This window comes from Achroia grisella, unplaced genomic scaffold (assembly GCF_030625045.1).
Source record: "Achroia grisella isolate CSIRO2021 unplaced genomic scaffold, CSIRO_AGI_Agris_v1 utg146, whole genome shotgun sequence".
In the NCBI taxonomy this organism is placed as follows: Eukaryota; Metazoa; Arthropoda; class Insecta; order Lepidoptera; family Pyralidae; genus Achroia; species Achroia grisella.
The window spans coordinates 3849808-3863917 of NW_026712636.1; the positions used below are offsets into that span (position 1 = coordinate 3849808).

At 35.5% G+C, this 14110-nt stretch overlaps 1 protein-coding gene across 1 annotated transcript; it reads left to right on the plus strand.

Annotated features, from left to right (window-relative positions):
- The first annotated feature begins 8182 nt into the window (after positions 1-8182).
- LOC131855588 (plexin A3-like) lies at positions 8183-13847 on the plus strand. The gene is made up of 2 exons (XM_059206869.1): positions 8183-8304; positions 10545-13847. The coding sequence occupies exon 2, from the start codon at positions 10578-10580 to the stop codon at positions 13812-13814; it is 3237 nt and encodes a 1078-aa protein (XP_059062852.1). The 5' UTR covers positions 8183-8304; positions 10545-10577; the 3' UTR covers positions 13815-13847.
- Positions 13848-14110: the final 263 nt, after the last annotated feature.

A 14110-nucleotide genomic window follows, 5' to 3' on the forward strand; every position in this document is an offset into this window, starting at 1 on the left:
TTGGCAAACGTAGTGTAGGACGCCCCGCAGCTAGGTGGAGCGACGACTTACGTAGGGTTGCGGGTAGTAACTGGATGAGAAGGACTGAAGATCGTGCCCAGTGGCGTGCCTTGGGAGAGACTTATGTCCAGCAGTGGACTGCAGTGGGCTGATGATGACAGACAAGAAATCATGACTTTGGGTGAACCATTTACTGAAATAGAGTTTGCTGACTGGATTAAATTAGCTACTAATCATAAGACATGTAACGTCGAAGATGGGAGAATCTGCTATACAAAGTTTTTGTATATTTGCTATCTCTCTTTTGTATAGTAAACGATTATTTAAACACTGGAATATGTTAAGTTTCCTAATGTCTCTCTTATTGCTATGACATTAAAGTTGATTTTTTTTTTTGTATAATGTTTAAAATTTATTACTAGTATTTACATAACCTAATTGTACAACTAAGAACCTAAAATTAAAAAGCTGAAAAAAAAATATAATATGATGACTAAAATATATTATTAAAAGGGGTCTCTTTAGGCAACGTTCCGAAGATACTGGCAGCGTTCCCTCTTTGAATAGCTAGACTAATTCTTTGTCCAAGGTAGCTGCCAGCTCTTCGGTCTTCTGTGATGTAAGTTGAATTTGCATAAAAGAACAAAGTGTGATTGATTTACCCTTACAAAATTATGAATGTAACAATATATCTTTGTAAATAAAGGAACGGTGATGTCAAAGATGAAATTACTTACTCAATGTTTACGGCAACTGTTTGTTGTGCTTTTGAAACTGTTACAGGAGATTGTTTGCAGAATATTATATTTCAACCACATTCCGTGTCCAATTGTTAGTCTTGTTGACGGCCTCGGTGGTCTAGTGGTTTACATTTCCACTGTACATCCGATGGTCGCGGGTTCGTTTCCTCGCACAGTGCAAACATTTGTATGAGTATGATTTTTTGTATCGGTCTGGGTGTTTTCTATATATATTATTTGTGTATTTACAAAATGAAATATCTAAGTGTTTATATCATTTGTCTAGCCCATTTTTTTTTTTATTGGATTGTTTGGGCTATTGTCAGATGTGCAGCACCTGTAGCACTGCGACCTACATAGATCTATTGTGCTCGCCCCTTTCAGAGTTCGCTACCTAGACCCGTCAGGGACAAGAATTGAAGGATATTCTTAGGAGCGATCGTTTTTATCTCCTCGGGAAAAAGTGTAAACTTTCCAAAGGAGATATTTCGTTTATGCATGAGTGGGCTACAACCACATAGGATGTGAAGCGGCGTTTCCTCTTCAGTTTGGCAGAATCTGCAGATACTTGTCGTGCATAGGCCTCGTTTAGCCATATGCTTGTTTAATTTGCAGTGTCCTGTGAGGGCCCTAGTCATCATGCATATGTTGTTTTTACTCAGTAGCAGTAGTCTATTGGAGTATTTGTTCGAGAAGCCCGGTCTAGGTCTTTTGAATGTGTTAATCCTGGCATTTCTTGCCAGTGATTCAGTGCTTCTCGTTTGGTTATTAATTTGAGATGTCCCAGTTTTAGGCAACGAGGCACACCACAGAAGGGTTCGGGGCCCAGTTGGATGGTTTTTGCCCCTAACTTTGCCAGATGGTCGGCATTCTCATTGCCTTCAATATTTGAATGCCCGGGGATCCATCTCAGTATAATATTATTTTTGCTTCCTACTTCATTTAGTAGCAGGATACAGTTTCTAATGAGTCTAGCCCATAACACAAGGTCTCCAGGTTATCCAGGGATATTTATTTATTAGTCACCGTTTGTTACTTGTGTTTTTTTTTTAACTAAACCTGCAAACAAGCTAATCGCCCATGCAATCATTACTAGCAGTACATTTATACACTTTTTTATTTTCGTATTCATTTAAGGATATATGTAGGCAAATTTTTTTTTCACGTGGTTTTGATGCGCTCTGTAACATGAATATATACAAACAACAATTTACACAAATTACAAAACAGAGTCGATATGGACTACGTGTAATGCTGGAAACATAGTGTCCAACTTTGACTTTCAGTAGTAAGTTACATTTACAAATATAAAAGACGACTGGTCTAAGCTACGTTTACCAATATAAAATATTTTCAATTAGGTTAAGCTTCATTTACTAATGTAAATAATATACAAACTAGCTGTTCCCGCGACTTCGTCCGCGTGGAATTTAAGTTTATTTTTTTTAAATAGAAGAATTTTTCTAAAATAAAAGTAGCCTAAGTTACTCCTTATTACATCAGCTACCTACCAAAAAAAGTACCATCAAAATCGGTTCAGGAATTTCAGAGATTAGCCGGAACAAACAGACAGACAGACAGACAAAATTTGTAAAAAAAATTTTTTGGTGTATGTATGAATGTATGTATTTATATTCATATGCATTTAGTAAGTAACGGTTATTTAAATATTACAAACAGACACTCCAATTTCATTTATATGTATAGATGAAGGAATGAATAAAGAAATCATAATATTCAACGGACAATGAATACTTCTGTCTATTCATCACGCCGACTGCGCTGCGGATGACATTTCAATTCGTTATAATGATATGAAGCCCCGAGCCTCGCTTAGTACGCGTTGAAGTAATGCTGATGGATACTTTAGTATCTATACAAATATTTGTATTCGTACAAATGTTTGTATTTGTATAGATATAATTCCAAATTCAAATTCAAAAATCAATTATTTGTGTAGGACTTTTTAGCTGCTTATAAACGTGTAACTATTTATATTACATTTTTTTCCCTACCGTGCAGTACTAATCTGTAGTATACAGAAGAACAAAAGAACAATTGAAAAGACCTGGCAAGAAACTCAATTGAATTTCTTATTTTTTAAAGCCAGTAGTTATTTACAATGTATGTTTATATAGATGTCTATTTCTCACATTAAATGAAAATCCCGTTCATAAATAAGTATTGCCAGTTCGCAAGAAACTCAATTGAATTTCTCATTTATTTATTGTGTTACTTTTGTATCTATAAAAATGTTGTATTCGTACAACAATTCGTTCGGGAAGCTCCGATATATCTTTTCGTCCAAATTACATTAATAGTGTCTCAAGACGAAAGTTTACGACCAATGTGTGTTGCCAGTGATGACTTACGGCACAGAGACGTGGTCGCTAACTATGGACTTCATGAATAAGCTCAGAGTCACTCAGAGGGCAATGGAGAGAGCTAATGCTCGGAGTTTCTCTGTTTGATCGAAGATTCTTCAGCAGTCCACTGCTAAACAATCTTCCTGGATGAAATGATGATGATGCTGAGATATCATTAGATTTTACAATCGTATTATTCACTAGTTGTGCCCGCGACTTCGTCTGCGTCTTACAGTGATCTTGAACAAATAATGAAAAATAAACAATAAAAAAAGCCAAAGAAAAAAGATTCATCGTCCTAGCTTCATGAATGTCAATTTTCCATACAAACTTTCATCCCCTATTTTATTTTACCCCCTTAAGGGTCAAATTTTCATAAACTTTGAATGCCATATTTATTTATATTTAATCAACAGTCTAAAAAATAAGTTTCAAGCTTTAGCCTTAAAAATGACTTTACTTCCATAGAAACTTTCATCTTTACAACCCTTTACAACCCTTATTAGAACGTAGCCTATGTATAAGATAAGATAAGACTATCTGTGTACCAAATTTCAATCAAATCGGTTCAGCAGTTTTTTTTAGCCGTATTTATCAAAGTCTAGAATATCTGTGTAGCAATTTTTTTAAATCGGTTCATCAGTTTTGATGTGAAACAAAACAGACAGACAAAATATTAGTTTGGATTAGTAAGATTGGAAAAAATCTACATTACATTATTATTTATTTCCTACCAACGAACTATTATTATCAGTATGTACTATGTAATGTTATGTTATCTGTGGTGTATACTATATTTATAACTATTGAGCAACAAATATGTTTTTGTTGTATATATCTTATTAACGAATGACATGTAGTCATTACATATAGTCATCATTATAAATGATAACAATAATACTCTACAATTACACTAGACAGTAAATTAAATCATAATCTCTTGATTTGTTTTAAAAAAAAACAGCAAGTCATAATATTAATACTAGACTTAAAGACAAACTTGCTATCCCCAAGTATCGTTTAGAAAAAGTCTATAGGTATTTTATGGGAATACGTATAAAAATTTACAATAAGATATCAAAGGATATACTGGAATTACCCTTAAATAAATTCAAAACATCTGTTAAATCATATTTACTGAGCAAGGCCTATTACTCACTAAACAATTACTTGAATGACGAGCGTGCATGGCAATAGTTGTTCATGCACAGGATTTTCATTTAATGTTAGACATAGACACCTATATAAATATACATTGTAAATAAACTGGTAAACTGGTAAAAAAAGTAATTAAATCGAATTTCTTGCCAGTTCTTCTCAATTGGATCTATATACTGAACTAGACGGTAGGGAAAAAATAAAGTATAAAAAATTTTACGTTCATAAGCGATTAAAATGTCCTACATGAACAATAGATTTTTGAATTTTGAATCTGCTTCTTCCATATCCCATTTATTTGTGGTCGTCGTAATATGTTTTTCTCTTCCATTCATCCCTGTTCGCAGTCATCTCATTATTTACTCCCTTTCTTACCATATCATCTTTCACACAGTCCATTCATCTCTTTTTCGGTCTTCCTCTGCCCTTATAACCATCCTCATTCATATGTAACACCTTCCTTAAGATGTGATCTTCATTCCTACGCATTATATGCCCATACCACGATAGACAATTACTCTTTAACCTCTTTGACACCGGCGCCATTTTCATACACGGATATTAAATTGAATATTTATAGATATTTCATTAAATAGTCATTAAATAGCTTTAATAAATAAATAAATAACCTTGGACAATTAACACAGCGCGATCTAATCCCACAGTAAGCAGAGCTTGTGTTAAATACGATACAACTTCTATAAATATTTAGATACTTGTAAATACATAATAATATACATAGAAAACACCCAGACCGATAGAAAGAATCATACTGATTAATACAATGATTTGTACCGTGCGAGAAATCGAAGCCGCTACCACCGGAAGTAAGTCAACACCGCTAGACCACCGAGGATGTTTTATCTTTGCTTTTTAACAATCATTATTTATGCATACTTAATAAAAGTGAAGCATTCTCTATCTGAGAGTACAGCTAGGGGTTTGAACCCCAAGTTGGTTGTAATTGATTGCAAATACGACCCCGCGACCCTAGCAGTATTGCGACGAGAAGGAACGCCTGAATAAACTGCCAGAATCTGCACAAAATCTGACAGAGAGGCAATTCAAATCTTATATTAAACAATTTTTGTGTAAGAAAGCCTATTACAGGATAGACCAATTCATAGATGACAACATATCAAGTAAATAATTAGTTTATTAGCATACAACGTTATTATTTAATTTTCTCATTGCTTTCATGATTTAATTGATTGATTTTAGAAATATGAAAGCGTAGCGGTTTTTGTATTGATTGCCGCATGCATTCTTATGTAAAATGTGAATAGTATAACCATCAGATGGCAAGTGTGAGTAGTTATGACGTGGTCTTGTGTTTTGAGTAGTCTTGCTCACTAAAATGTCCAGAATGCTTGTTCTTCTTATGATGAGATAACATTCCGAATGAGCGGTAGATTAAAAAAAAAATGTGATGACTATTCAAAAGTGCTTCAATGTAAGTTTATTTGAATAAATGATTTTCTATTTCTTTCTTTCTTTCTATTTTTTGGGGTTTTTGAGTAGCTATAAGGTTGAACCCCTGAGACAGGGACAGAATAGGGAGGGATAGGGTTGTGAGTAATGTGGACCCTTGACTTTATTGCTAGCAATGTACCCGGTCAGGCAGACCTCCACGCGGTTCTCCTGGAGGCCATCGTGATAAATCCAGGTGAATTTGTCACGATAGGCTAACTGACCTGACCTCTAAATCATATTATCATTTTTTTTTATTTATAGTAATATCTGCCGCTACCTTCGTGGCGACATCGTTTTGGGTTTTTTCTCAGGTATGATCACTCTCCAATGGTGCACCATCAGCTTAAACTCTTAGCGCAGGCGGTTGCACCATTTCATTATCATATAAAAACCCCTGATATTGACGGGTTTTCATGAGGATTTTTCCCAAGAAAAAAAAAGGGATTCGAACTATAATATTGTAATGATAACGAAAATCTATTTTTCCATAATCGATTTGTTTTCATGTTTAGTCAGGCCCAAACTGGTTCGTAAAAGGATATTTAATTCATTACATATATACCTACTATACGCCGACTCTTCCCATTAACCACTTATCTATACATCTATACATATAAATAAAATTGGAGTGTCTGTTTGTAATATTGAAATAACCGTCTTTTACTACATGCATATGAATATAAATACAGTACATACACCAAAATACTATTTTTTACAATTTTTGTCTGCTTGTCTGTCGGTCTGTTTGATCCGGCTAATCTCTGAAATGTTTTGGTAGGCAGCTAATGTCATAAGGAGTAACTTAGGCTACTTTTATTTTAGAAAAATAAATTCAAATTCCACGCGGACGAAGTCGCGGGAACAGTTACACATATATTAGTATACACAGACTCTTCCCGTCGACCACTTATCTATACATCTATACATATAAATAAAATTGGAGTGTCTGTTTGTAATATTGAAATAACCATTTTTTACTACATGCACATGAATATAAATACGGTACATATACTCGTACTAAAAAACATTTTTTTCAATTTTTGTCTGTCTGTCTGTCTGTCTGTTTGTTCCGGTTATTCTCTGAAATGGCTGGACCGATGTTGACGGAACTTTTTTTGGCAGGTAGCTGATATAATAAGCAGTAACTTAGGGTCATTTTATTTTAGAAAAATAAAGCTATAAAGTTATACCGACGCGGGCGAAGTCGTGGGTACAGCTAGTACAAAATATAAGTAATATATAGTAATAATATCTTATCTTTCATTCACAAACACGGAATTCAGTGCTTGATATGTTTATTGTAATTTTTTTTAATTATTAATATTTTACAGCTCTGGATACAAGTCCCTTTTAGCCCAATATAAATTACAAAAATTGAAGTCAATGTCCACAGTAATTATTGTTGTTTGTCTGTTATGAGAACAGTGTTGCCAGATTTGATGCCCTTTGTTGAGGAAAATTTATTTCAGATGGCTAGTGAATTTTGCAGTGGGCAAAAATTGAGTCCAGTAAATATATTTATCAGACATATTTTATTGACAAAAAACTATGGTTTTTAAATCTTTACATAGTATAATGTGCAGTCGCTTCCGCTGACTATTTGCTTAGAAGATCTTTTAAACTACGCAACGGATTTTAATGCGGTTTTTAGGAATATATAGAGTGATTCAAGATTCCTCTTGAATCACTCTATATATAATAAATTGAGTTTATTTTGTATATAATACTTACATATTAGGCAGAATAGTAAACCCTATACATATTATTATTATTACATATGATATTTATTATAATTAGGTTCGTAGATAGGGCTCAATAAAAGAGGAAAGTAAAATATGTAACTCAAAGGTGGCTGAGATAGTGACCTATGAACGCACAGCCCAAACCACTGGACGGATCGGGCTGAAATTTGGCATGCAGGTAGATGTTATGACGTAGGCATCCGCTAAGAAAGGATTTTAATTTATTCCCCCAAGGGGATAAAATAGGGGATGAAAGTTTCTATGAAACTTTAACAATTTCAAACCGATCGGGCTGAGACTTTGCATGTATAAAGCTACTATGACGTAGGCATCTCTTAAGAAAGAATTTTGATAAATTCCACCCCTAAGGAGGTAAATTAACGCGAGCGAAGCCGCGGACAAAATCTTGTAATCTCCTAATCTCTACTTATCCTCGGGACCAGGTGACGTTGTGTGAATTGTCCAAAGATATTCCAGGTTTCCTTAACAAATGTTCAAAAACTTCACGTTCCATCTAGTGGACTTGGCCAGAGTTTAATGGCAACTCTAGTAAGACACAACTTCGAGTTATGACTTGTTATGTGTATATTTGTTAAGTTGGGCTAAAAAGGACTTGTATCCAGAGCCGTAAAACATATTAATAAAAAAATATACATATAACGACGTTGTTTGTTATCGTTTTACTTGTATCATGTAGAACAAAAAACAAATCAAGTTTACCAGTGGTGCAGAAATGTACAAATATAAATAATTGTATAAAGTCTTGTAATTCTTAACCATTGCAGTTGGAGCTTCGATTTCTGGATTTCTAAAAAGATATTAAAGGTAAGAAAGTTTATAGTATTCAACAAGTTAGTAAATAACGCGTGCCTTTTTTTAAAGTCTTCTTTACATCTACTATAGTAAACAAAATTTCTTGTGTGAATGTAAGTCAGATTATGTAGCTGGATCCTGTTAGAAGATTGCTATACCTTACTAAGGTTTACTTTAAGGTAAGAGTCGTATAGTGCTCAAAAATTTTGTTACAATGCAGTGCAATTTTTTAATGTCTTCTTTCATCTTTATTTTCTTCTTGTTCGTTCCGCTTCTGTAATAGAAACAAAATAAGAATTGAAAAAGAAATGAAGAAAAAGAATTCAAGATATTAATATACTCAAGATGAATTGTAATGGAAACCGAATCAAATGTTATATAATGAAAAGTTTATATTGATAACCTTTGTGGTTTTATTCTTAGCTTTAGATAAAATGGAAATTCCTTATGCGTTATCTTACTTCGATTATTAACTAAATATTGATATTTTTTCATCATTCACTATTTTATTTTACATTGGCGACCGACAGCGACAGCGATATTTTTATTATTTTTTTTGTTTTACATATATGCTATGTAATAATTATTAAAATACTTGTACTAATTTAGTATCTTACTTCAAAACTATGTACGTAGTTTATAATATGTATGTTATTGACGACAGGCGACACATATAAGTCGGCGATCCATTACACTATAATATTTGTGTAGATTATATTATAATAAGTTGTGTGTTGAATGGACAATAACTTAAAAAATATTGCGTAGTTTTAAAGATTTTACATAACTGAAAGCGACAGCGATTTTGTTTTATGCTATGTAATAATGATTACAATACATCGATTCACTGTTTCAAAAGAAACTGAAATAACTATACATATAAATAAAATTGGAGTGTCTGTTTGTAATATTGAAATAACCGTTTTTTACTACATGCATTCATATGTTTAGGAACACAATGAATATTTTATACAATTTTTGTGATAAGATAACCGATGGTTTGTTTGTTTCGATTTTGACATCGGAGTTTTATGATGACCGTAGGGTTTCTTATTGTAGACTAACGGACGGAACACGGTGATTATTATTATTTACATAAATTTTAATTCACATTATACTTATTATTATATTCCCTTATCATCATTATATGTTTGTCACTCTTATTCGCTTATTATCTATCTGTTCCATATGAAAATCCGTTTCCCTAAGGTTACCTTGAAAAGATCGCTTTCAGCAATAAGGCCGCCTTATTGTAACTATACATGTGTGGGGGGAAGGGGATTGTTAGTAATGTGGACTCATGGGCCCATTACTAGCAATTTACCATGCCAGGTTGACCTCTACGCGATTCCCCCTAGAAACCATCGCGATAAATTCCTGCTGATTTGTCACGATGAGCTAACTGACCTGACCTCATGTTCATCCTATCATCCTCCACTGGTGCCCCGCCAGCGTAAACCGTTAGAGCAGGCGGGTGTACCATTCCATTATCATCCATAAAAAAACTATACATGTGTTCTTTAATATATTGTATATGCCTTTGCTGTATGTTACAAATACAGTATATTCTATCTTATATATCTAAAGGAAGTAGAAAAAAACGATATGAATTGTAATTTTTCACAGACTCGCTCGTGCTTTTCCTGTCAGTCGTATCATTAGTCTAGCCTACTCTATTGAAGCTATTAGTTCTGTGCACATCTTTCTTTGTGCAATGCATGTAGCAGCCTCTAAAATGATATTTCTTTAAATAAGCGTAACATTCTTTTCAACGCCTTCCATAGTCACTGAATAAGTTTGTTTAAAATGCCCATAACTGTGAACACGTTCAATCCCTCATTACAAATAGCATACCATAAACTTTTCATTATTTTTTTTATTGGTAGGTTTGGGCTAATGTCTGGTAGCACTGCGACCTACATAGATCTATTGTTCTCACCCTTTTTCAGAGTTCGCTAGCTAGATCCGTGAGGGACAATAATTGAAGGCTATTCTTGGGAGTGATGGTTTTTATCTGCTCAGGATATAGTGTATTCCAAAGGAGATATTTCGTTTTGTATGAGTGAGCTACAACCACATAGGATGTGTAGTGGCGTTTCCTCTTCAGCTTGTCAAAATGTGCAGATTTTTGTTGTACACAGGCCTAGGTTTGCCGTATGTAATTTTTGATGATGCTAAAACTATACTTGCAAACATCTCGTGTTAAAATAATATTGGTGTCAGAGTTTCATAAAGGAATCTTTTATTTCTAGTGACGCAAGCCTGTTGTCTCATGATCTCATAAGATGTGGCGTGTGCTGCTGGCTCTGGGGGCCGCGTGCACCGCCGCGCTCGCCTCGCAGGACGTGGTACGCTACTTCACCGATCCGGTGCTGACGCCAACCTCTCTCTTCAACCACCTGGTCGTCGATCGCAACACGGGGCGAGTCTACGTCGGCGCCGTCAACAAAATTTATCAGCTCTCTCCCGACCTGGAGGTTGCCCAGTCGATCGTCACGGGACCCGTCAATGACTCTGCTATCTGCACCTTCGACTGTCCCCCGTCATATGTGAAGAAACCTACGGACAATGTGAACAAAGCTCTCGTGATAGACTACGCTACTAGTCGTCTTATATCGTGCGGTTCAGTGATGCAAGGATTGTGTTCAGTGCGGAATTTAAATAACGTTTCTCACGATGTACACGAAATTCGAGAACCAGTGGTGGCGAATAATGCGACGGCTTCAACTGTGGCGTTCATCGCTCCTGGTCCTCCAAATCCACCTATGACGCAAGTTATGTATGTAGGCGTCACATTTACAGGCACCTCACCCAATCGGTCTGATATTCCTATTGTGAGCAGCCGATCACTAGAGGATGAACGGTTGTTTATGATAGCTAGAACGGCTGATCCAACTGGAACTAGGATGTATATAAATTCGCTCTATCGTGAACGTTATCCTATTAACTATGTGTACGGGTTCAGTTCTGAGGGATTCAGCTATTTCTTAACCACTCAGTTAAAAGCCGTGGGATCTGATACATATTATAGCAAGTTAGTACGTATTTGCCATGACGATGCGAACTATTATTCTTATACTGAAATTCCGATTTCATGTGCAGGAGAAGATGGTAAAAGATATGGTTATAACCTAGTTCAGGCAGCTTTTGTTGGGAAACCAGGATCAAGTCTTGCAAGACAACTTGGAATAACTGCACAACATGACGTTTTATTTGCCGCTTTCAGTCGCAGTGAAACTATGAACACATATACGCCTACAGATTCATCAGCATTATGTGTGTACTCTCTAAAAACCATTCGTAGAAAATTTATGCAGAATATTAAAACATGCTTTAGTGGTAACGGCTCTCGAGGTCTCGATTTTATATCTCCATCCCATCCTTGTATTAGCACAAAATTGCAATCTATTAGCGAAGACTTCTGTGGTTTGGACGTAAATACTCCCCTTGGCGGTGAACAGCCCGTAGAAGCTGTGCCGGTAGCTACATTTAAAAAGAGGCTAACAGCTGTGGCTGCTACAGCTACTGGAGATTACACTGTTGTTTTTGCGGGAACATCTCAAGGACATTTAAAGAAAATAGTCGTAGAGAATGCCACTCTAGCATTTAAATATGGAGATATTGTGGTGGACGAAGGATCGCCAGTTAATAAGGACTTATTCTTTGATACTCAATTAAAGCATTTGTATGTTATGACTGAACGCAAGTTATCAAAGGTGAAAGTACAAGAATGTAGCATCCATAAATCATTTTTAACTTGTCACGAAACACAAGACCCATATTGTGGATGGTGCACTCTAGAAAATAAGTGCAGTTTACTATCGGACTGTGAGGATACATATAATGATGACTTATATCGGCATTCATATCGTAGTGAGCATTTAACCACAATTACGCAAGTAATACCAAATCAATTACAACGAACAACAACTACAAATTTAGACCTAATGATTCAAAATTTACCCACTATTAATGGACAATTCTTATGTGCATTTACAGCTTTAGGTCGTACAATAGTTACTAATGCTACTAGAAAACATTATGGATTTACTTGTACAACTCCACGCACCGACACTCTCCCACGGATTCCTGATGGTCAACATCACTTCACAGCTAAATTATCAGTGCGGACTACACAGGAACCTGATTTTGTAGCTACAAATTTTACGTTTTTTGATTGTAACACATACAGCTCGTGTACGCAGTGCGTTAGTTCCTTGTTTCCCTGTGACTGGTGCGTCGACGGCCATCGATGCACCCATGACACTGCTGGAAATTGTAGAAATGATATTTTAATTATTGGCGTCAACAGGATAGGTCCCAGTTATCGTTTTGGTCCTAGTTTCTGTCCCACTATAAACTCGACGTCAGATGGTACAAATGAAATTTTGGTCCCGTCCGGGGTCAAGAAGGCTATTAAAGTTAAGGTACATATTATTGGACAATTTATTGTTCAAACTAGGTTCGTTTGTCAATTCAATATAGAGGGTCACGTTAGTCATGTCAATGCTCAACTACTAGCGGATACTATTTATTGCGAACCCGTTAAATTTACATATACCTCGCGAGCTCCAAATATTACTGTGCCGTTCGCTGTTATATGGGGAGGTTCAAAACCTTTAGACAATCCTAGTAACACTCATATACTTATATATCGCTGTAATGATATGGCTAATAACTGTGGTTTGTGTCTGACTTTACCAGAAAAGTTTGGATGTGGTTGGTGCCAAGGGTCGGATCGCTGTGAAGTCCAGAAGCAATGCACTGTTCCGAGCGTTTGGTTAAATCGTATCCAAACTTGTCCCAATATTCAGATATATTCCTTCCAACCAGAGTTCGGTCCTTGGGATGGGGGTACTAACATAACCATTAAGGGTATCAATTTAGGTCGCAATATTTCTGATATCTACAACGGTGTTACTATAGCGGGCATCAAGTGTACGCCTATAATAGAATTATACGTAAAAACTAGGCGTATCGTTTGTACTATTGACGGTTTCGGTGAGAAGTTGCCTCACGACGGTCCTGTTGTTGTTCGAGTTGCCAATTATCGTGGAGTATCTGAACGCCATTATTCTTTTGTAAATCCGAAAATCAATTCTATTCAACCTAAATCTGGTCCACTAGCTGGTGGAACAATACTGCATGTCAAAGGCGAATATCTCAATGCAGGGAGTAATATTCAGGCTTATATCGATGATTTACCATGTCATATTTTAAACGTATCTAATGAGTTAGCCGTTTGTAGAACAAGTCGTTCATATCGACTCAAGACTGGTACATTACGGATGCATTTTGACACAGGGGTACGTACTTTAGAGCGAGAAAAGTTTGAATACATTGAAGATCCCGTAATTGATGCTGTCGAATCTGGGACATTTTCACGGGACGAAAACAGTACTTCATCAGAAGACATAAAAATGAAGAACGATTTAAATTGTAACATTACTGCTGAACAGAAAGTCAAGATAAGCGACAACCCAGACAACCCTGATCAGGGACCGTCACCAATTACTGATTAGCAGTGTTAATCCATAATATTGTAATTTGCTTAAAAATGTTTTCATTCAAATTCAAAAATCAATTATTCACATTTTAGCCGCTTATGAACGTCAAATTTTATACATTATAATTTTTATTTTTACCCTACCATCCAGTTCGGTATATCGATCCAATTGAGAAGAACTGGCTAGAAATTCAATTGAATTACTTTTTTTTTCATAAACACCCATTCAGAAACAGTTCAATAAGACCAATTTTCAAAAGAATTTATTATAACTGATGATAATTATATGGTTCTCCCCCTCGTTCTCTCCCT